Source organism: Gallus gallus, chromosome 2 (assembly GCF_016699485.2).
Source record: "Gallus gallus isolate bGalGal1 chromosome 2, bGalGal1.mat.broiler.GRCg7b, whole genome shotgun sequence".
Taxonomy (NCBI): domain Eukaryota; kingdom Metazoa; phylum Chordata; class Aves; order Galliformes; family Phasianidae; genus Gallus; species Gallus gallus.
The window spans coordinates 35,554,530-35,575,847 of record NC_052533.1 but is presented as its reverse complement, the minus strand read 5'-3'; the positions used below and the strand labels follow the sequence as shown (position 1 = coordinate 35,575,847).

General features: G+C 34.5%; 1 protein-coding gene across 2 annotated transcripts in view; it reads right to left on the bottom strand.

Moving 5' to 3' along the window:
• Positions 1 to 21,318, bottom strand: part of KCNH8 (potassium voltage-gated channel subfamily H member 8) — a 166,813-nt gene that overhangs the window by 10,468 nt on the left and 135,027 nt on the right. For both annotated transcript variants that reach the window (XM_418747.7, XM_040696227.2), the window contains exons 11-13: positions 20,219 to 20,433; positions 3,852 to 3,890; positions 1,782 to 2,134 (exon numbers count right to left, since the gene is read on the bottom strand). In XM_418747.7, the coding sequence (XP_418747.2) occupies positions 1,782 to 2,134; positions 3,852 to 3,890; positions 20,219 to 20,433 (607 nt within the window). The remainder of the gene's footprint in view (positions 1 to 1,781; positions 2,135 to 3,851; positions 3,891 to 20,218; positions 20,434 to 21,318) is intronic.

The window sequence follows — 21,318 nt, the reverse complement described above, 5'->3', positions numbered from 1 at the left end:
TTGACTTGCTCTAGGGAGCATGCACAGAACAAGTTGTTTGAAACAAAGTGCATTCTCTTGAAAAAGCAAGGTTATTCATCTCCCCATAGTATTGAATGAACATCTCAGATCAAAGCAGGGTCTTGCTTTCCCCTTATATCACTGTCCAGCAGCAAATAAAATTAAGAATCTAAACAAATATCTTATTTTCTCTGTCATACTTGCTAAAAAAAAATATGTGGTTCTTTTTAAAGTGCTTTTATCTTGTCAGTTAAAATGTTTTAATAATGAATACTGATTTGGGGAAATATGAAAGTCTTTTGAATAAAAAAGTCTGCAAAACACATACATCAAAGGCCATTTTTTCCAGCCTATCAAGAGAATTATTTTGAAGTTATAAACTTTTAAAATGAAATAAGAAATAATATGGTATGTAAAAGCACTTATTTCACATTTAGTCTTACAGATATCTGGCTGTATATTTTAAGAACAGTAATGATCAAAATAACGTTTCAGTAGAAAATATGAAGGGTATCTTTTCCCTGAATTGCCACTAGTTATGCAAATGACAGTGACTTTCTGTCATAGCTGATCTGAACAAAACACATATGAGATCCAAAAAATAAATGAGAAAATATCTACAACACTTTTCAGTTTTTCTCACGTAGAAGTTGCTTTTTCATAGGTTTTGTTCTTTGTATTGACAAAAATGGAATTAGTTTGTATCCTGCTCCTATTAAAAATGTGCTTATATTGATCAAATATATGATTGGGTGGGAGGATTATTATATACTGTTACATGTAGAACTTTTATGATTGCATCCTTAGAGACAAATGTTTTGACAGACCTAACCAAATATTGGTCAAGCTGTGGTTATTTCTTGTCTGCAATGGCAAAAACATGAAATCACCATTCTGATCCTTGAAAATGTAAAATACCTAAAATTACAGAAACCAAAACCTGAACTGAAAGATCACCTTCTGTTTCTCCTCATATGACAAAAAAAAAAAAAAAAAAAAAAAAAAAAAAAGTGATTTTGGTAATGAATTGACCTTAGAACTCTTGATTTTGTTATCAATTAATGATTATATTCCAAGGATTCAGAAATAGAAAAAGTAAGTCAAATTAGAAGTAACATACAAAAAATACCACCCTAAATATTTTAAATTATGTGCTTAATTAAACATTAAACCATTGTATAACTTCCCTTTATGTCAAAATTCAGATTTACTTTATATATAACTTGCATCAACAGGTTTTCTTTATCTAATATAAAAACCTAAATATTTTTCTAATATTACTTGGCAATATTTTTCCAGCATAGTTCTCTACTACTGTATTTTATTTATTTATTTTTTAATTGCAAAGCTATGCTGTATTATCATTGATTTGCTTCCTAAATTACTGTCTTTCTGACGGACTGAATATGCTTTGCAGTGCTACTTTGGGAATACAGATTATTACAGTCTGGCTTTATAGTACCATTTTGTCCATCTGTTCAAACACTCATTTTTATAATTGCTCTGTACTTTCTATTTTTACTCATAGAAATTCTTTATCTGATGTTGAAGTCCTAAAGTGGGTAATAGTTTATACAGTGAGAGGATTTTTCCTTTTCTGTGGAATGAACAAAGTGTTGACACACTGAGAAAGTATTAAAATTCCCAATTAACAACAACAACAACAAAAAAAAAAGAGGTTTTTTTTTTTTTTTTTTTTTTTTTTTTTTTTTTTTTAGTGTTACAGTCATAATTTTTTAATAGAATTTATGCGACAGGAAGAGAACAACTGCTTTCATTACCTTGGGCTCAAGTCAGGTGGACCCCCAGAGTTCAGTGCTGAAAGGTGTAATTTAAGATTTTTCTCCCTCCTTCTAGAGTAGTAATGGAGCTCCGTTTCATGTTTGGTTCTTGAGGAGTTTGAACTGCAAGCACGAATTGGTGAATGGAAGGGCACTGTTCCTGAGGCCAACTGTTTCAAGTTTCTCCCCAGGTGGCTTTTATTGCTTCCAGCCTTCTGCTGAGGGAAAGTTGTACTTCTTGTATGGATTGGTGAAAGTGTGCTGCTCTCTTCTTCTCCTTCCTCATCATCTTCCTCATCTTCCACAATTGAAGGAAGTTTCTTCTTTATGTTTCCATTTCCCTTGAGCTCGGTCTAAAAGAGCAGATAAGTACTAGGGTAAAATTCAAAGCCTGATGGTGCAGAAACAAAGTTTCTTCTGGTGCTCACACTGGAACAAACCCAGATGTAGATCAGCTTTCATTTCACAATAGAACTAGGGTTCTTTTGGAATTCTTCCATTATTTCTCTCTGCAACTATGTCTCTACATATGTACAAGAGAAAGATACATATGCATTAAAAAGGTTCTGTAGTGATATTGCCAGTGAGCCTAAAACAATATATTACGAAGAAAGATTACATGACTAGGTCTTAAAAGCCAAGTGGCACATGTATGCTTTAGTAGATTAATCTTGTCTTACTGAGGTGCTATTAATTTTGAATGTTATACTCTCAGACTCCTGGCACGTTCAGGGAAAGAACTGAGACTTGTAATTCATATAATTCCACATTTTTAGACTGAACCATCTGTAATATGCAAATAGCAATACTAACAATTCAGTTGATCCTCTGTGTCCTTTATGATTTAAACCTCTGTTGCAACAGTTGGCAGATTTCTCAGTTTCTATAGATCAGCATTAATGAATGAGTACTTTGACAGTGTCAGCTTCAGAACGGAGATATTGCAAAGCAGAGTTACATCTGTTTAAAAAACAAAACAAAACAAAAACAAACCAACTCTGCTGGTGCTTGGTGTTGGACCCAAAGCAAATTAGAAGGCTCATAGACCTGGGTTCTATGTTTGATGTACTTAGCACTCTCTAAGAGAGCAATGTATCTTTCTCTATTTTTTTCATGGTAATAGAATATAGTGGTTATGAATACTGAGATATGACAATGTAGATCTCATGTCAGGGTCAGCTTGTAAATCAAAAGTAGTCTCATTCTCCTGCTACAAATCACTGGATTGTTAAGGCAGAATGATCCGAGCCAAAGTAACAAACTACACATATTTCAGGGAACTGAACAGCTGAGTGTAATTTCGTGGTTTCAGAAAAGTTTCTATTTTTTAATTTTATTTAATTATTTTTTATGCTAGTCTTTTCATTCAGGCTTCATTATGGCATTGTTAACCTTAGCTACAAAAGCTTCTCAGATAGGCTTATGTAGTTCAGTTTTCCAGTTTAGACCAAGTAAGATTAGCTGGGTGAAAATACACAGTTGGGGGATTTATCTAAATGTTCTAAACTCCTATCAGTATCTATCTAAATATTTTACATCATAGGTTTAATTTTGCTGTGTAATACAGCACACTTCCATTGAGTTAATGTTTTTGTCTTATCATCCTTTGGCAGATTCAGTGAATTAGGCCCTTTCAATCAGAGACTGAAAAGGTAAGAATTTAAAAATATTCAAATGGACTTGTTTATAAGAAATAGAATCATGGCTTTGCTGTTAACTGTAACAGCCACCTGAAGGCTGACATGAGAATCAAATTGTACAGAACCTGGATCTGATGGAACCTACACTCTACAGACAATGAGCATTATTCATATTCAAGACCTTGGCTTGAGGAAAAAATTATTTAAAATGCAAGTGCTATATCATGATACCCAAACTCAGCACCTGGAAAAAAAGATCATAAGCAGTTAGTCATAAAATGGACAGTGCCACAGCTATCTTCAGGATGCTACTTAAAGATGCATTCTGAACACAGTGAAGTGGCTTAGAGTTTTTCCAACTTTGCTCTGGATGTAACTGTGTGAATGTTTCAAAGTGAAGCTCTGATGATTTAAAATGCAGGTAACATACCTGAGATAATGTAGACTTGTTTGACAATTTCGATATTACCTGAAACAAAAAAAACAAAAAAGTACCAACTATGTGCATCTGCACAGTACTGGCTTCCAACAACATGCAAACATCTTAACCAAAATATTTATGTTGATACAAAAAAAAAAGAATCTCATGGTAAAACAGCTGTATTAAATTAAATATAGCACTGAAAAATGACAGTCTTTGGACATACTGCCAAGAAACAAAAGATTTTTCTTTCAGTAACAAAATGTATCCTGCAAAAAAAATATCATTTTTTTAATTTACTAAAATGTTGGACTAAATCTCCAAACCTCTGAATGAATTTAGATGGGCAAACATATGTCTCATGAGGCTCAGTGTTGCTTTGATGGAATCCCATGCAGAAAAAGTGCTCTAATTTGCCCCTATGTCTTTGTAGTTTTAGCTCCTAAGCTAGTCTAGTGCTTACATGTAGATGATCAAACTGTTTCATAAGAACCTGAATCTCTACTCTAGAGATTTTTCAGTCAGTGAAATGGACTGAAGAAAGTAGAACCAATGTAATCCTCAGGGAAACACATGCGTAACAGCTATTCAGGGCCTTGAAATTTTCCCTACTTCAATTATACAAAAACAAAACCAAATAAATGGTTTATGATTTTAATTAACTATTTCCAATAAAATCTGCAGGAACTACTAACTATTGTGTGATATGAATATTCTGTTCTTTACTGAGATGTCTATACCTTGACCACAGACAGGTCACTTGACCTGCTTTCCTCAATATTGAGGAATATTTTAGTCTGCCAGGCAGAAATTTCAGAAGTAATTTTCAGCTTTCACATTCACTGTATGTTGAGATAAAAAATGTTTAACAACCATGAATTTTATAGGGTTTTTATATTTAATTTTTCCCCTTTCTTATTTTTTTTTTCTTCTTCAAAAGTCTTTCACATTAACCTGAAAACTATTTTGCAACTGGTTGTAGAAGTGAGGGTGTTAGTACTGGTAAAATATATGACTACACATCATTTAATTTTGTAAGTAGAAATCCTTCTCCACAAATGCCAAGCCAGTAGCAGGTGTATCAATAAACTTAGCAATAACACTCTAGTAACTGCCAAACAGAACAACTGCCATAATTAGGCTATATAAATAAAATAACTGCTGTGTTCTTCCTGAGTTAGAAAAAGTGCTAGACGATATTAACAGATCATCAGATCTCAGATACTGACATCTCCCAGCTTGCATAGTAATGTATGCCAATTTAAGAAGCATTCAGGAAAACAGTAAACTAAAAATGCATTAACATATTAAAGTTGTTTTAAAAAAGATCAGACCTAGGAAGTATTATTGGCTCTCTTTGCACATATGTTGAAGCAGATTAATTTACAGTTGTGCCCAGAACTTTGGGGCCTCTGTTAAGCATCTAGGCACAGGTGCAGAATGAATGTTAAATAGCAGCCTTAATTAAAACTCCAAGCCAATACCAAAAATTATCAGCTAACATTAAATCTGGAATATGAATTTGCCTGCTTAGGCTTTCGGTGGGACTTTTCATTTGTTCTTTGTAATACTGGTGAAGATCTCTCCTCGCTTGATTTTATTTTTTCTCCTGAGCCTACCCGTTCATTCCTACTTTACATCCTGAAAACAGAAACAAAGAAGTCACTATGTGAATGTCTTCCAGATGCCCCAGTGTTGTTCCCACATACCCACTGTTTTCTTTTAGCTGGGCTTTCAGCTCCACAACTGTGTTAATACACTGCAATGAGAATTGTTGCTTGTGACTTTTAACATCACATCCTTTTCATGTAAAAACAAGCTCCTGGATTTTATGTCATAGTAGTTGAAAGACCTCAAGTGTTCTCAAGTCTAAAAGCTTTTATAACAGCTCCTTTTTCTCACTCTTCCTGCAAAAATATTGCTTTTAAAGAGAAAAATAAAGGGTAATCACAAGAACGTGGACAAAACCAGCAGGCAATAACAGGTAGCAAACATAAAAACGTAAAACCTTGGACATACTTTTATCTCAGTAGATATCTTTTAGAGTAAATAATCAGAAAGAATTGCCCTAGTCTTCAATCTGTTAAGACTTTACAGCAACACACTGGTGTATCTTATTTTCAATCCTTTTTTTTTTTTTTTTATTCTTACATAACAGAGAGGATGAAAAATAGCTCACATTCTCGTCTCTTAAAAGAAAGTGAAAATTTGTTTCAGTAAAGGCAGATGAAAGACAAACACAAGTATTTTCCGTGTTTTGTACTAGGAAGAAAAAAGTCTCATATAATCCAATTCATTTTTTAATTTCAGCCCTGGTGTCTTGTAAAACCAGCTATTAAATTTAATTTCACTGGATAAAACTATAACAGATCATGCATTAAAAAAAAAAAAATCATCAAATTCTTCCATGAACATCTATGCTTTTTCACTTGTTTAATAAGTTCATAAAGAAATCTTAAAAATGCAGCAGTCTTAATCGTTTCTTATTACAAGCAGGAAAAGAAAATTTTCACAGATGAAAACAGTAGTGGTTTTCTTTCAAAAGATGGTAATCTGAATATTCTTCCAGGATCGAGAGTCAGTAGTCCTTAATAGAAGAATTTCTATGGGGACTTGTAGCTAAACCAAGTCCTTAGATGTACAATGATTTAAGATGAATTCAAGTTATAAAGCCCTATAACCAGAAATATACAGCTAAATTTGGTCCTAACACATTAAATGTTTAGGTAAGTAAATTTATATTTTGGTTGCTCAGAAGAATGCTATCCCCTTTAAGTGGCTTCATTCCTATTGCCATCATGGGAAGTAGGAACAGAATAGAAACAGTTTCACTGAAATACTTGTAAGACTTGTCTCCTAAACTACATCAATAATGCTACGTATCTAAGGGGTCAAAAGGATGAAATACATTTTCTGAAAAGGACTTGAAATCAAACTAGGATACTAATATTCTTAGTCAGTATTTGGAAGCAGAAAAAAAACATTTAGAAGCACTGACAATACCAGGGGAAAAAAAAGAACTCATACCATATGTTCTATTCTTTCAAAACTTACTGTATGGTAATGGAAAAGATACAAATGCATAATAAGGGATTAATGTACCACTGAAAAGCTTAATGCTTCACATATTCAGTTCTCAGTTTTACATAATCAGGAAATTTTTCAATGAGCTATCGCAAATCCCTTAAGTCACGAGAGTCACAGACTCTCAAAGAGTATCTTAGGTTAAATACAACTGTTTTATTGAGCAACCCAGTGCTCCTCTTTCATTTATTTATTTTTTTAAGAGTTTCTATAACTCGTTCATTAGCTTGTCCCCTGCACTCTTCCCAGATTCCTTTTTTATCTATTTTCTTGCATAACAGGTAAAGATTACATATTTTGTGGAAGCAGATGCTTTTTAATCACTCAAACTGTATTGCCAGCACTTACAGTTCAGATCAGTGAGACAAATGTTATAAGCTGTTAAGGAAGTCCAACCTTGTCCAGCTTTCAGGGTAAGCCTTAGAAATCACAGAAGGATAGAATGATAGAATCATATGATAGAATCATATAATAGAGTCATAAAATGGTTTGTATTGGAAGAGGTGTTAAAGATTATCTAGTTCCAATCTCTCTCCCATGCACAGGGCTGCCACCCATTAGGTCAGGCTGCTCAGGGCCCCATCCAGCCTGGCCTTATACATCTCCAGGGATGGGGCATCCACAGTTTCTCTGGACAGCATTTTCCAGTGCCTCGTCACCCACTGAGTAAAAAATGTCCTCTTTTAGTTTAAAGCCATTTGCCCTTGTCCTGTCACTATCAGACCGTGTCAAAAGTCAGTTTTCCTCTTGTTTATAAGTTCTCTTTAAGTATACTGAAAGGACAAAATTAGGTCTCCCTAGAACCTTCTCTTCTCCAGGCTAAGTATGCACAGCTCCTTCAGCCTTCTGTCAGAGGAGAGGTGCTCCAGCCCTCTGATCATTTTTGGGGCCCTTTTCTTGACCTGCTCCAATAGCTTCACATCTTTCTTGTCTTGAGACCCCAGGCCTGTATGTGATACTCCAGATGGGGCCTCATGAGAGTACAGTAGAGGTGGCCATCTTTCTTTTGATGCAGCCCTGGAAATATCTGGCATTGGCTCATTTCAAGCTTGCCATTCACCAGTACCCCCAAGTCCATCTCCACAGGTCTCCTCTCAATGAATTCCTCTCCCAGTCTGTACCTGGGATTGTCTTGACCCAAGTGCAGTAGCTTGCAGTTGGCCCTGCTGAATCTCATTAGGTTCTAGTTTCTTCTTAATAATGAATATTTTACTGTTTGGATCATTGCCTGGTGAGTACATTAGCCTCTACTAAAAAAAGCAACTGAGCATACATCTAGTTCCTAGGTATATTTGGAACCAAAACTTTTGGGAAGATAGCACTCATACATCAAGTTTTAAAGCAATTCTCATGATTTTGCCCCAGGGCAAGAAGTCATGTCCTGACATTGGAAGAAATCACCTGTAGTCAAAGAACATAACCTTGTTAAGTAAGAAAGCCACCATAATTTCCTTCCCCTGAGATGCAATTTGTGTTTCATATAAACCCATAACATAGAAAAGCTGAGTGTGAAGGCTCTTAGAGCTCTTGACAGCTATATTAATCAAGAAGTTCTCAATAGCTTAGAAATTAAGATGATATAGACATTCAATAAGTGAAAAAAAAAAAGCTTCAGTTTTCAAGGTAGCATAGGACAAAACCTAACTAGTTGTTAGAGAAATCCAATATTGTTTGCTAAAAATGGTGATATATATGTCAATAATTATATGAAAACTTAATTTTTGTACAAGTAACGTTACAGAAAAATCAGAAGTATTGTGACACAATACCTGAGTTCAGTAATTTCATTGAACATGACTCACAGAATGTTACAGCCTTTCTTGCTGTGTTCTGTGCTGAGAGAAGCTCTGAAGAATGGCAATGTAAACTCTATCTGTTGAAAGAACGTGATCTAGCATGCTTTTTCACACAGTGTAGGATTGCAAAGGTCCTCTAATAATAATAAAAAATGACAATAGTATACCTACCAAAACAATTTACATCTTCAATCTAGGAAAAAATTATTTAATTTTTCAGAGCAAAAAAATTATTTGATCTCTCTATATTTGCAAGTGTATTAAAAAGAAAAGTATAAGGACTTCAGAAAATTTTTGTGAAAATTTTATCATTCCTGAATCTCATTGCATTCCCATCCAACGGCAAAAATTGATGCCTGTGGTCTTTCATATGTCCACTGACTTCCAGACTGCATCTCCATTGGTCCTCTATATCCTATAGACTCCTTCAGATGAACTCATATTCTTGCTAACATTAACTTTCTGTCACATAAACCAGTTCTTTGCCTGTTAATTTCACAAGAAAGGGTCTAGGTCCACCTTTTTTAAGTGACAGCTGCATAGTCATAACACAGAGAGAAACATGGATAATTCAGGGGAACAAAACAAAATCCAACAGAAATTTTATTAAAAGTGGGTTTGGCTGGAAAATAATAGGCATTCCAATACTATTTCTGGCACTATCTATCTCCAAAATAGTAGTTTCATAATATAAGACCTCACTGGAAAGGTTCCAAAGCCAAGGTTTCCCAAGAAAAGGATCTAGCAATCTTTTCACCATTTCTAATAGATTGCATAATCTCTGTGAGACATAGTTATATTAATGACAATAACAACTCTCTCTTTGAGTCTTGAAATCTGAGAAAATATGCTTACATTAACATAGATAAGATTTCAGGCAAGGCAGAAGGAACGGAAAATGACTGAAAAGAAAGTTGATTAATTAATGACAGAGTAGTTTCAATCCAAAGGGACTCATTCAGTCCCCCTTACCCTACGTAAGTATTGTCACTCTATAAGTAATAACACTTAAGAAATCAATGAACTTTACTATTTAGACCAAAAAGACAACCTGGCAGTGAAAATCTGCATCCATAAGATCTGCTTCAGCTTTAGACTGATATTCTGCTGCTCGGTTTTATTGGTTAATCCTTGGCCAACACCCTTCAATAGCTCATAAATGTGCCTTTAATGTATTCAGGAGGTGACCTTAATTTTCTACATACATACAGCACTATATCTAAATCTATAGTATCACCATAACATGTTAATTCAGTTCTTGCTCAGGTTAATTCATGCAATAAATCAATGCTTCTTTTAGAAGTATAGAAATATCACAGGACACAGAAGACTACAAAAAACTGTTATTAAATAGTCAGCACTCAACTATCTACCGTATTTTACTCATTAGACAACAAATATGAGGAAAGTATGTCAATAAGCTCTGTTGCAAATACAACCTTCCAGGTGAAGTTTTGGATCCATTTGCAGAATAGGCTTATCTAAGATAAGAGATAATGAAATAAGAGATGCAGGAACATCCAAGCTGCAAGACGAACTTTTGTTTTCTGCTGATTTTTTTTTTTATTTCCACTCTTTCCCTAAACCCCCAGTGTGTTCATCAATGGAGTCTACTCCTAAATATGTACTATATACATAGTACTGTACTAAACATACTGTATATATACATATACTGCAATTATATATTTGTTAGTAAAGTCTTTAAAATTTGTCAATGTGGATCTATTGGCTTAGGTATGAGCTTTGTTTTCAGTCAAGTTCCAGTTACATTTGTATAGCTAATTTCTGTAGCTCTGGCTTTACTGAGTGAAAGTACAGATGATTAAAAAAGTATTCTGCTATTTACTTTTCTATCAGTAAAAGACTACATTTGTATATTAAACAATGTTTTTCATTTTTATATTATTTCATAATTTTGAGCAGAGGGGTAGCTGTTCTTCAGAGGCTCCTTTCAAGATCAGCTATTACACACATCTACAAACTTAAAAAGTATTGCACACAATAAAACTGAGAATGAATTCTTGTATCCATGTAGAACACTTATTTGCACTGATTATTAGCAGTTTGCTCAAAGACTGGACCTTATATTTTACTGATATAGGAACTTTAACATATAAGCCATCCTTCCATCCTCATTGTATCTCCAGATAGTCTGTGTCTGCAGTCTGTATCATTAAGAAAACATTGAGGTATTTTCCTTTCCTTCATAAATTAGTCTTACTTTACAAATAATAAAAGGACAGGTTACAGTAAGAACACTTCTAAATTTAAGGCCACTTTCTGGTCATTGCTGTATTGGTTGCTAGAGCAACTATGGAGATAAAAAACATCCTTACTTTCAAAGCATTGTAAGGTAGGAGGTACATTAAGATTATTATTCCCCACTTGTTTCCACTGTAGAAACAAATATATAACATACAAAAATCATAAAGTTATAATATCGTTATCATATTGTCCTAAGGCACAATGAATTATACTGAAAAAAATTTATCATCTAGCATGCCTCTGTAACTAAAATAGAAATATGGTTAACTAACTTCCAAATCAATACTTTTTAAAAAGATGGGAGCATTTTATGGCTAAAATAATGTCGGACACTGTTTTGTATTCTCCTCATAACCAGTGTCTAAAAACATCAATAAGCTGCTTTTCTAGCCTGGATTTTTTTCAACATGTAAACCTCTAGTTAAGCTTTATAATCTGATGCAGTATTCAATAATCCCAGGAAGTGAAATGAATGAGAATGGAGAGTGTTCAAAATGACTCAAAAGCTAAAATTAGAAGTAGTTTTTACCACTTATTTAAAATTTAAATCTAATTACAATGAAAATTTTTTGTATTTGTCTAGAAAATTCTAACACTCAATTGTGAATATCTCAGCCCTGTTTTAACAGCCCTGTTATTTGTGTAAGAAATTATCATAATTTCTTTCTTTACCCATTTTCAGGAGTAAGAGAGCACCCACAGGATAAGCATTTTAAGAGGGGTCACGTGTATAGTATAGCCCCAGACAAAACTAAATGGACTATTTTTCTCTCCTCCTCTTCAGCATCTTGTGGGATTTATCCTTATGGCCAATGGTTTATTTGTTTTAGGCTTAAAATGGAAAAGATTTGTAAAAAATGCAGGAATTAATAAATAAAATTAAAAAAAAAAAAAAAAAGGAAAAGATGACCAATTGCATCAGTAAGTTGCAGTAAGATGAATTTTCTAAAAGGAACATCACCACAGGTCAGAGGAAAGAACTATCAAGAGAGAGAAAAATTGAGAATATAAATGGCATGGAACATAATGTTGTTATTTTTGAAAATATTAGAAAGACTGAAGGCTACAGAACTGATCCTGGAACATACCAACAGTAAAAAATGCTTCAGATAAGGATACTAGGAAAGAAAATGAGAAGGTCACCAAGCCTGAAAGAAAAATGTTATATTAGTCCATTCTTTTTGAATTATATGTTTGTTTATTACATTGCTTCTCAGTGGTACCCCATATTGAAGGATTTATTAGAAGTAGGCTAGTGAGATTATCATCTCCCTGTCTTGAGGGGCACTGAGTGAACTGATGGCTGAAAAGTACCACACATCATGGGCATCAATGACCACAAGTAAACAGGCTTTATGAGTTAGCAGATAACAAAAAGGAGTGAAACCTGGCTTGTGCTATAGATCCAGGTCAGCTGTGCTCCCATGCTGATTGAAACAGCTAATTGCCAGGCAGAGAAAACAGTAGAACTGTAAAACAGCAAAAGGAGTATATTGCATCAGACTCAACTGTCTGAAAGCAATATTCACCTGATATAGCCAAAGATCCACTGGAACATGATTAGTGGCATGAATACAGGTAGGAGATCTGTGAAATGTCTTTCAAAGCACTAGATCATGAAGCACGTTCCCAAGCTTCTCACTCATTTAAAATCAGGTGAAGGGGCTGCTCTGTTTTCTTGCCCAGGTGCTCCTGCCTGTCACAGCAATCCTGAGCCTTGTTACATAAAAATATGCAAACTGAGCTGTGTAAGAGAGGTTGCATGAGTTCTGTCTAGCTCAGCAACAGGGTAGTTCATTCTTGGAGATGGAGGGAAAAAAATGAAAAACTTGTACAATGTGAAGAAGTGCTGAGCAATATTTCACAGTAACTCTATTGTAGAGCAGTCCATGCATACAGGTAGGTAAGAAACCGACACTAGTGAACACATCAGGAGATGTGTTGATGTTAATTCTATGGTCATGATTTTTTGTGATTTTAATTTTTGATAGAGGAGAACGTTCATTCATTCATACACTGTACTATCTGAGAAGATGTGAGGTTTTCACAGTGTACCTCATGAAAAGGAGAAATGGGAATTCAGTGTGAAATAGGCAGAATGCAGCAGATGTGCAGCCATCAGTCACTTAATTTTAGTCACTCTAACAGAACAACAGGAATTTGTTCTGTGTGGCTGCCAAGTGCAGGTAATGAAGAGCAATCTAAGGCGCTTTATTTTTCGTAATAATAATGAAGGTAAAGTATTAGTCTTCTGCTGCTTTCTGATTTATTCACATGTTTATCCCACTTGTTGTAACAGTACTTTTGGAGAAATACACAAAAAAATGCTGGACTGGTCCCTCATTTTGCAGCATTTGTACCTGTTACACCACAGACAATAAACACCAGTGAGTCACACCTATATTAATAGCACATGATGTTAAAAATGGCAAGCTTTCCTCAAAGTTTTCCAACCATATTCATAAATGTCAAAGTAGTGCTAATTAAATTTTCTAAAGTAAGCCCCTCCTTTCTACACAGTAAGTAATACCACAAAATCATCTTCCATATTAAAAAGATGGTTAAAATTATTTGGGAAATATATGAAAAGTACTCACTTTGAAAAATATTTTGCAGCTTTTTACTGTCTTGGAGTGTACTAGATGAGAAGTGATTTAGTCTGGAGTGAGTGAATTATGACTAAATACAGCAGTGTAGTGATAGTTTAGAAGTCAATCTTTTAAATATGTGATTTTTATTACAAATGCAAAAAATAACTCCCCAAATTACTAATTTTTTTGCTTTAAAAGTTAAACACATGAATAAGTAATCATGTGGCTTGAAGTTTCTGTCATGTTTTTTTACCTTGCCATCTTTGCCAAAATTAGAAATAACTATTTCCATAAAAGCATCCTTATTCTTTTTCCCTTCATATAAATAGAATTGCAAATAGGATAACTTTGATCTGTTTTTTAAAACAAAATGCTATTTAATATGCAGCCAGTAATAATGTATTAAAAAAAAAATAAGAACTGTTACTCAGAATCTACTACTGGTAAATAATAGACAATCAAATATGTAACAGATGGAACTTCTATTATATTGAAAAACAACATTCATACACTGAAAAGAGCTATAATTCAATATATAGAAATCCAAAGAGGCAAGAATCAATTTATGTTAAATAAATAATCTGCTAGATGAAAACCAGACAGTGGATAGACAGACTTTCAGATAATTTTTTTGCATGCACTCAAAATAGCTTTTGCTCTATCCATTTTTCTGCTGACCAGAACAGAAAGCATAAGTTGACAAAACCAAGAAAAGATGGAAGTCGAGAAATAAATCAGCCTAGCGATGAGGTGGAATTACATATGTGCTTTTAAAAGACATGGTTAATTCCTCATTGAAGTGAATTAGAAAGCTCTATTCAGAGTAGAACGTGTAGATATTCTTCTTCCCAAACTGTGATCTGCTTTTTGTCAAAGCTTAGATCTGTTTTCACCTTTAAGAACAGTTGGTTTAAGCAATTATGAGATATCCCAAGGAAAAGGAGAGTTATCTCCTGTAATGTGTTTGGTATTGCTAATAACAACATGAGCTTTATTGTATTGAAAACAAACAAATAAACAAACAAACTCAATTCAGTCACTAAAATTTAATAACTTCTAAATACCAACCTCTCCAAAGGACAAGCATCAAGCCCCATTTTGTCAGACAATGAGAAAAAAATCTCAGTGCTACAGTAAGACACTATGTTCCCTACTGGAGGAAGAATCAACCACTTTTCTAGTGCAATCTCTGTCCTATTTACACTCTGAATGCACTCCAGCGAAGTACTTCCACCCCTTTCAGATATTATTTCATTTTAAACAGAACAGCATGTCTTCCATTGAGGATAGGGAGCAGGAAAACTCTCTGTAAGAGGTAAAATACTACTTTAAAAGTTATAAAAAGAAAAAGTATGAAGTTATTAATTACAAATACTGTCTACAAAGAAATATGTTTGAATCTTCAGGCATGCCATCTTTTATTTTAGAAAATGATATGTACTGATACTGCTCTGGTGATTTAAAGATGCATATGCCTGCATGGGTCTTATTTTCCTTTGGGACTTCATTACAGTTTGAGGGTTAGCAAAGGTGTCAAGGAAGCCACTTGTACTTTGCATCAGTCTGGTTGTAATTGGCCTTTCCTGTTTTCTTTTTGATGAATTGTGACACCTACACTATAGACACTTCTGTGCAGACAGAGGAAATAATTAGATAGGTTGCTCAGAAATTAATGTCTCCTATTTATTTCCAAGGAAATTATCATAGGTACAAAAAGCACAATAACACTATTTGTTGGAACAAATTCTCAGCTACAGAACACTATTTTTCAACATAGTCACCACCATTAGGTATGCATTTTCACTAATGGTGAACAAGAGCCTGCATGCTGTGCTCATAAAAATCTACACCAGTGGAAATAACCCACTGTTTCACAGTTGCTGTGATGGCATAATTACTAGGAAAAAGTTGTCCACACAGTCCATCTTTAATTGACCCAAGCAGATGGAAATCCAAAGGCATCAAATCTAGACTATACAGCAGGTATGGTGGGACAGTCCATCAAAGCCTGGCAATGTGCTCCATAGTCTTCAAACTTGCATTACCATGTTGCAAGAGAGACTGTCTTCTTCTCTGGCTTGACTCTGGATGTATAAGCCCTCAGCTTATGACACTCAGATGTAACAGTCAGAGTGGATGGATTTTTCAGGTTCCAGGAAATCCAGAAGGATCATCCTTTACTTATCTCAAAAGACAGTGAATAACAGTTTACCTACTGAGGACTACATTTTGAACTTTTTCTGCAGTGTGGAATTATGTCGCCACTCCATGGACTGCCATTTTGACTTCACTTCCTAGCAGTGAAACCAGTTCTCATGAAAGGTAATCTGGGAATGAGATCCAGAAAATTGTCACCTTCCACCATGTATTGGTTCAATAGGTCCTGATAAATTTGTATACAGTGTTCTTTTGTGAGCATTTGTGGGACCCACCTGATGTTGCCACCATCATTTCCAAAGCATTGAAGCTAATGTTCAACTCTGTATACAGTTCTCTGGTCACAGTTCACTGAGTTATGTGGATGAGCTGATCAAGGCACTCTTCATTTCATGGTGTGACAGCTGTACATGGCTATCTGGAATGTGACTTGTCTTTTAGGTCACTGTTGTCACTGATGAAATGTACCACTCACTGCCTTATTGTGCTAAGATCCACAGCTTGGTCTCCAAAAACATTCCACAAATATCGATGAACGTTAATGAGTGCCACTTTTTCTGCATGGAGGAATTCAGTTCCACACTTTTGCTTCATATATACTTCATATAGACAACACTTTGTCAGACTGCCCCTCTACTGCCATCTGTTGCACCTCTGACAGCATGAGCCAACACTATAAAAAGAAGGCATTGCTTTCAGAGCAGCCCTCACAGTAACAACGAATGGTTACCAAGTCAACAAAGATATTGTGAAAATATTTACCTAAGTTTCTTATAAGATAATAAAAACAAGTTATGAACATCTGTTACTTTATAAAACATTTTCCAGGGCTTGTAGATAGAAAAATTATTTGCAGTTCCTTTCATATAATTGTATTTCACATTGAAAGAACCTTCTTCTGACTGCCTACCTTTATCAAATCACTCTCTTTCTGCCTGCTGTGTATGCAGTCTGTAGTATATTGTGCAAAAAGTCCTGTGGGTGAGGGGATGTTGAAATCTGTGTCACCTAGCAAAATATCTCATGACTATGATACCAAAGACCTAGAAAAATTGGTTGAAAGGCCCGTGTGTCTAAATTGTTTTAATGTCACAACTTCAGCTACCAAACAAATTAGTTTTTTCTAACTATGCTGAAATTATTTTGTACATCTACAGGAATTAGGTTCTCCATTAAAATTTAGCAAAGATAACAAAGGATAGAAAATATGTAATCAACACAAAGACTTCTTCCTAATTCACATCTTGTTGTAATAAGAATATATGAAAAGATGGCATAATATTACTGCTAGTGTGATTGCACACCCATTAAATGTTATATGTTGTAGTAGGCGTCTTGCGGGGCTACGGGATGTATGGGACAGGCCTCTCCCTAAGCATAGAGAGACAGTGCTATCGTGCTGACCTTGATGCAGAGAAAACAGGAGAAGAAGAAGGATGAGAAAAGAATGTGGAAGTGGCCAAATAAGGCACAATGTTATCTGGTGTGAACCAATCAGGGTGGGACATGACAGCACGGTTTTGTAGGTAAAATTTATGTAAGCTGTGTTTCGTAGTGAATAAACGCCATTTTGCTGCTCATCATATTGGTGTGTGCCTGCAGTCATTTGGCCCTGATCAGGCTATTGATCAATGCGTGCAGAGGCCTAACACAAGCGGCTAACATCGTTGTTGCTGAATGCAACAGTTATATTCATGAATCATTGAAGGACTTGTCTTCAGAGCTTCTACTAAGACCATTCAAAACTTTATTTCTCTGTTTTCCTTTCTGTTTCTATTACTTAGAGGCTGAAATAGTTACACGATTGTCAGTTTCTGTATTTAAAATCTCCTGATCTTTTCTTTCAAAATTACTTAAACAATATTTTCTACCTTTCTATAACCAAATAGCTGCATGTTCTACTTGGTACTGCTTACAGATATTCTTTGCTTTACTGAAAAGTGTCATAGTTATGGAGTCAGGAGCCTTTACAACCATTACACCATACTTAGATTTTACTGCATATGTAGCCCATCCTTATGTATACTTTTAGACATCCAAATGAACCAAGAAAAGAAATTAAAAAGAAAACAAAAAAAAATTCCTAGAAATTTCTGTGCAGTGGGTATTTACATGTTCTGGTGCTAAGTATTCAGCTTTGACAGTCCAGGATCAGGAAATTCCCAGTTAATTCTGTCCCTATTTGGTCCACCTGGTTGCCACTCACTTTGAAGCTCAGTTTTGTGTGCAGTGAGAAGTTGATGATTGGAAATCTGCAACTTAAGGCAGTTTAGGCGATCTGTGACTAAAACAGCAATAATGTTTTAGGTAAGGTCAGAAAGGCACTAGGTAAGTCATGCTATTCCATCGAATTTCAATCTGCAGTTCATTCAACCTTAGCATGAAAAGCACTTGCCAAGTGGGGAAATTTATACTCTTTCACTTTGTAACTCAGCTGATCCTAAACATTGTTACTGATACATTTTCAGGCATTAAATTCACATTCAGTTTCAGATTGCATTCATTTAAAACATGAAAGAGGAGTGAGAAACTGACTTATTCAAAAGAATCAATATATTGTTTAACTATGGAAAAACTCTAAACCCCCAAAATCTCCACAAAGCTGCAGAACTAATAGCATACACAAAAGTAAGTTTCTGCCTTACAGAGAGTATTCAGGATAGTATCACAGCTGTCAAATTCTTCCATAGCACAATTCTCAAGTCATAATACCATATTTAAAAGATGTCATATTTTCATACAAGCAAATTCTAAATTTTAATTCTGAAAGCCTTCTTCTTAATATTCTGTGAATGTAAACAATCAGAAAATACACGGCTTATCGCTATGTGAAAGTTTTATTCATGAAGATCCAGTATAGTCTAGGAATTGCACCCTTTAAGTTTGCAAAGCAAACAAGTTGTTGATCAGGCACCTTTGTTACTGACATAGGCATCGCTCCTTATATGAAGAGAAAACCTCTGGTGGAGCAAAGTTTTTCGCCTATATCTGGTTTTCATCTGAGTGATAAGTAAAATGATTGGATCGGAAATCAAATGAGCTTGAACAAGATCAGTTCACCTGTGAAAGCAACACTAGCTAATACTAGGTAATACCGGGCTTAGTTAACCCAAGAATGTAGGAGGAAGTAATACTAAGATAAACCGCCTTCTGTCTTCTTTATTTGCCTGTGACACTGGATGCTAACCAGTGTCAGGTTCTTTTATTTTCCTTTAATTTTAAAATAATGGATTATTCCATGAAAACACAGTGCATATTCACAAATTGTAAAAATATTTTCCTCTTTAAAGCAGAAAAAGTCCTGTAATATTTTCTTCAGTGCTTTAAATTCCATCTGAAGTGAGAGTGAGGATGAACTTACTCTGCACTCTTATGACTCATTCTCAGCTGCAAATCTGTGCACCACTCAACCATTTCCAGCTGGAAGGAGCTGTCCTTGATTTTATGAAAGTTGAATGTGTATGCAACTGGTACATGAAACCATAGATTTGTCAGCATACAGAAAAGCACTGAGACAATGCCAACTAGCCAAGAAGCAAACCAGCCTTCATAACAGTGAATGGCTGCCTATCCTACATGAAGGATAACAGACCCACAAGATGGAGAATTTCTAAATCTTGCACAAATTTTTAGTGTCTGCCAAAGCATTTGGAATTACATTCATATCTTGTCTTGTCCCTAGGCATGCACTTTCAGCACTGCTTCCCTCTGGAGCAGCGCAACACAAAGACTTGAACTAATAAGACTAAACTGAAAATTTGACCATATTTATTATTAAGATTGGGTTAACCCAGGCCCCACAACTGCTATATATTCACATGATACATTCAGAAAAGCAGAGCTTCAAAAAAGCTTTTGTTATTAAAATCTAAAAGTATGTTTGATACATAATTTCTGTGAAAACATTTTGCTAGATCTATCCTGAAGTCTTTCTCGTTTCTTGTTTCATATTAAGTAAGTTTCTTACTGCAGTGCAAAGACACATTCTAGTTAAATACAAGGAAAACAACTGTTTCTTGTTTGGAACATATAAAAATATTCTTAACTTCAAGGTGATGAAATGAAAGTTCATTAGATTGGCACATGATCTTTTTGAAAACGTAAAGTAAAATATCTTTACTTGGACATGTGCTTTATGTAACTATGAATTATTTGTAAACATGAGGAAAAAGGTGACAAAATAATCAGTAGAATGTTCTCTATCAAATGATGTTTTCTACCGAAAAATGAGAGGCACAGAATGTATTCTCTATGATCTGATTGGCAGATCAGCTACTAATATAAGTCAAACTATCAAACAAATTGAACAAGTGGTGCTTTTAATGTATTATTATATATCATATATGTATATTATAAGTAAATGTATATTATTGAATATATTATATGTGTATTATTTCTTTACTGTAATAAAATTATGATTACTGAGTAAAGCATGAAAAACACTTTAAAGTTAATATCTGTAGAGATGTTTAAAAATACTTACGTCGCTTTCATGGCCTTCTCTTAAATTGTAAGTGAGATCATGCTGTATGTCTTCAACAAACTTGTGAGCATACTCTGGGTAAAGATCAAGTACTTCAAAGAGGCCTTTGAGGATAATGCATTGGAGGTCACAGTAAGTTAGAGCTTTAACATCTGCATTTGTTTTAATGACTTGATCCCTAATGGATAGGTTTGCTCCAATTAAATCTCCTTTACCTAAAAGAAAAAATGAAAAGAATCAACTTCAAAGCAAAGTAGTTCTTGACTACTGTTTTGTTATTGCCATAACTCTGTTTAGCAATTGCTAAATTTTAAAACCCATAGATCATAATGAATTTTTTAATTAATAGCTTTCAAAAGTATTTCTATCTAAGAGCTGCCTCTGCTTTTCTTTGGTTCTCTACTTTTTGTTTCAGGAGCAGTGTTGTATGCAATTAACCAGAGGTACAAATACTAATTTATGGACATGTAACTACCTCATTTAAGGGAGCAATAAATACATTAAAAAATTTAAGACTTATTCCAGTACTTTCTAGCAGGGGGAATTTTGTAAGTGAAAAAGAGAAGATCATGTTTCTGTCTTGTTATTGTTGTTCTGTTAATTTATGTCGTTTGAATAGGCAGATGTTAACATGAGATTTTAACAATGACATAATTAAATGTAGATACTCTTCAAATTAAACTTTTACTCAGAATTTGTATTGTAAAATATTTGCAGGTTGTGATGCTTATAGCCATGTAGCTATGCTTCATGATATATCTTAGTTGTAGTGGGAAACAATAAAGGGGGAAACTCAATAGCACTTCAGTCAAGAAAAATGATGGATACTTAAGCCATTATATTTTCATTTATGAACAAGTGACCACGTATTGAAGAACATAAACATTTTATATTGAACAGCTTACATAAACATTTGATCATTCATTGACCAGAGGTCTATCTCAAAGGTTAATGTAGATGGTCTTTATTAAAGACCTGAACAGTGTGATGGAGTGCACTCTTGGTGAGTTCATGGACCACACTATGTTGGAGTTAGTAGGTGATATGCTGAAGGGAAAAGCATATGTTATTCAGGGAACCTTATTAAGCTGGAGAAAAAT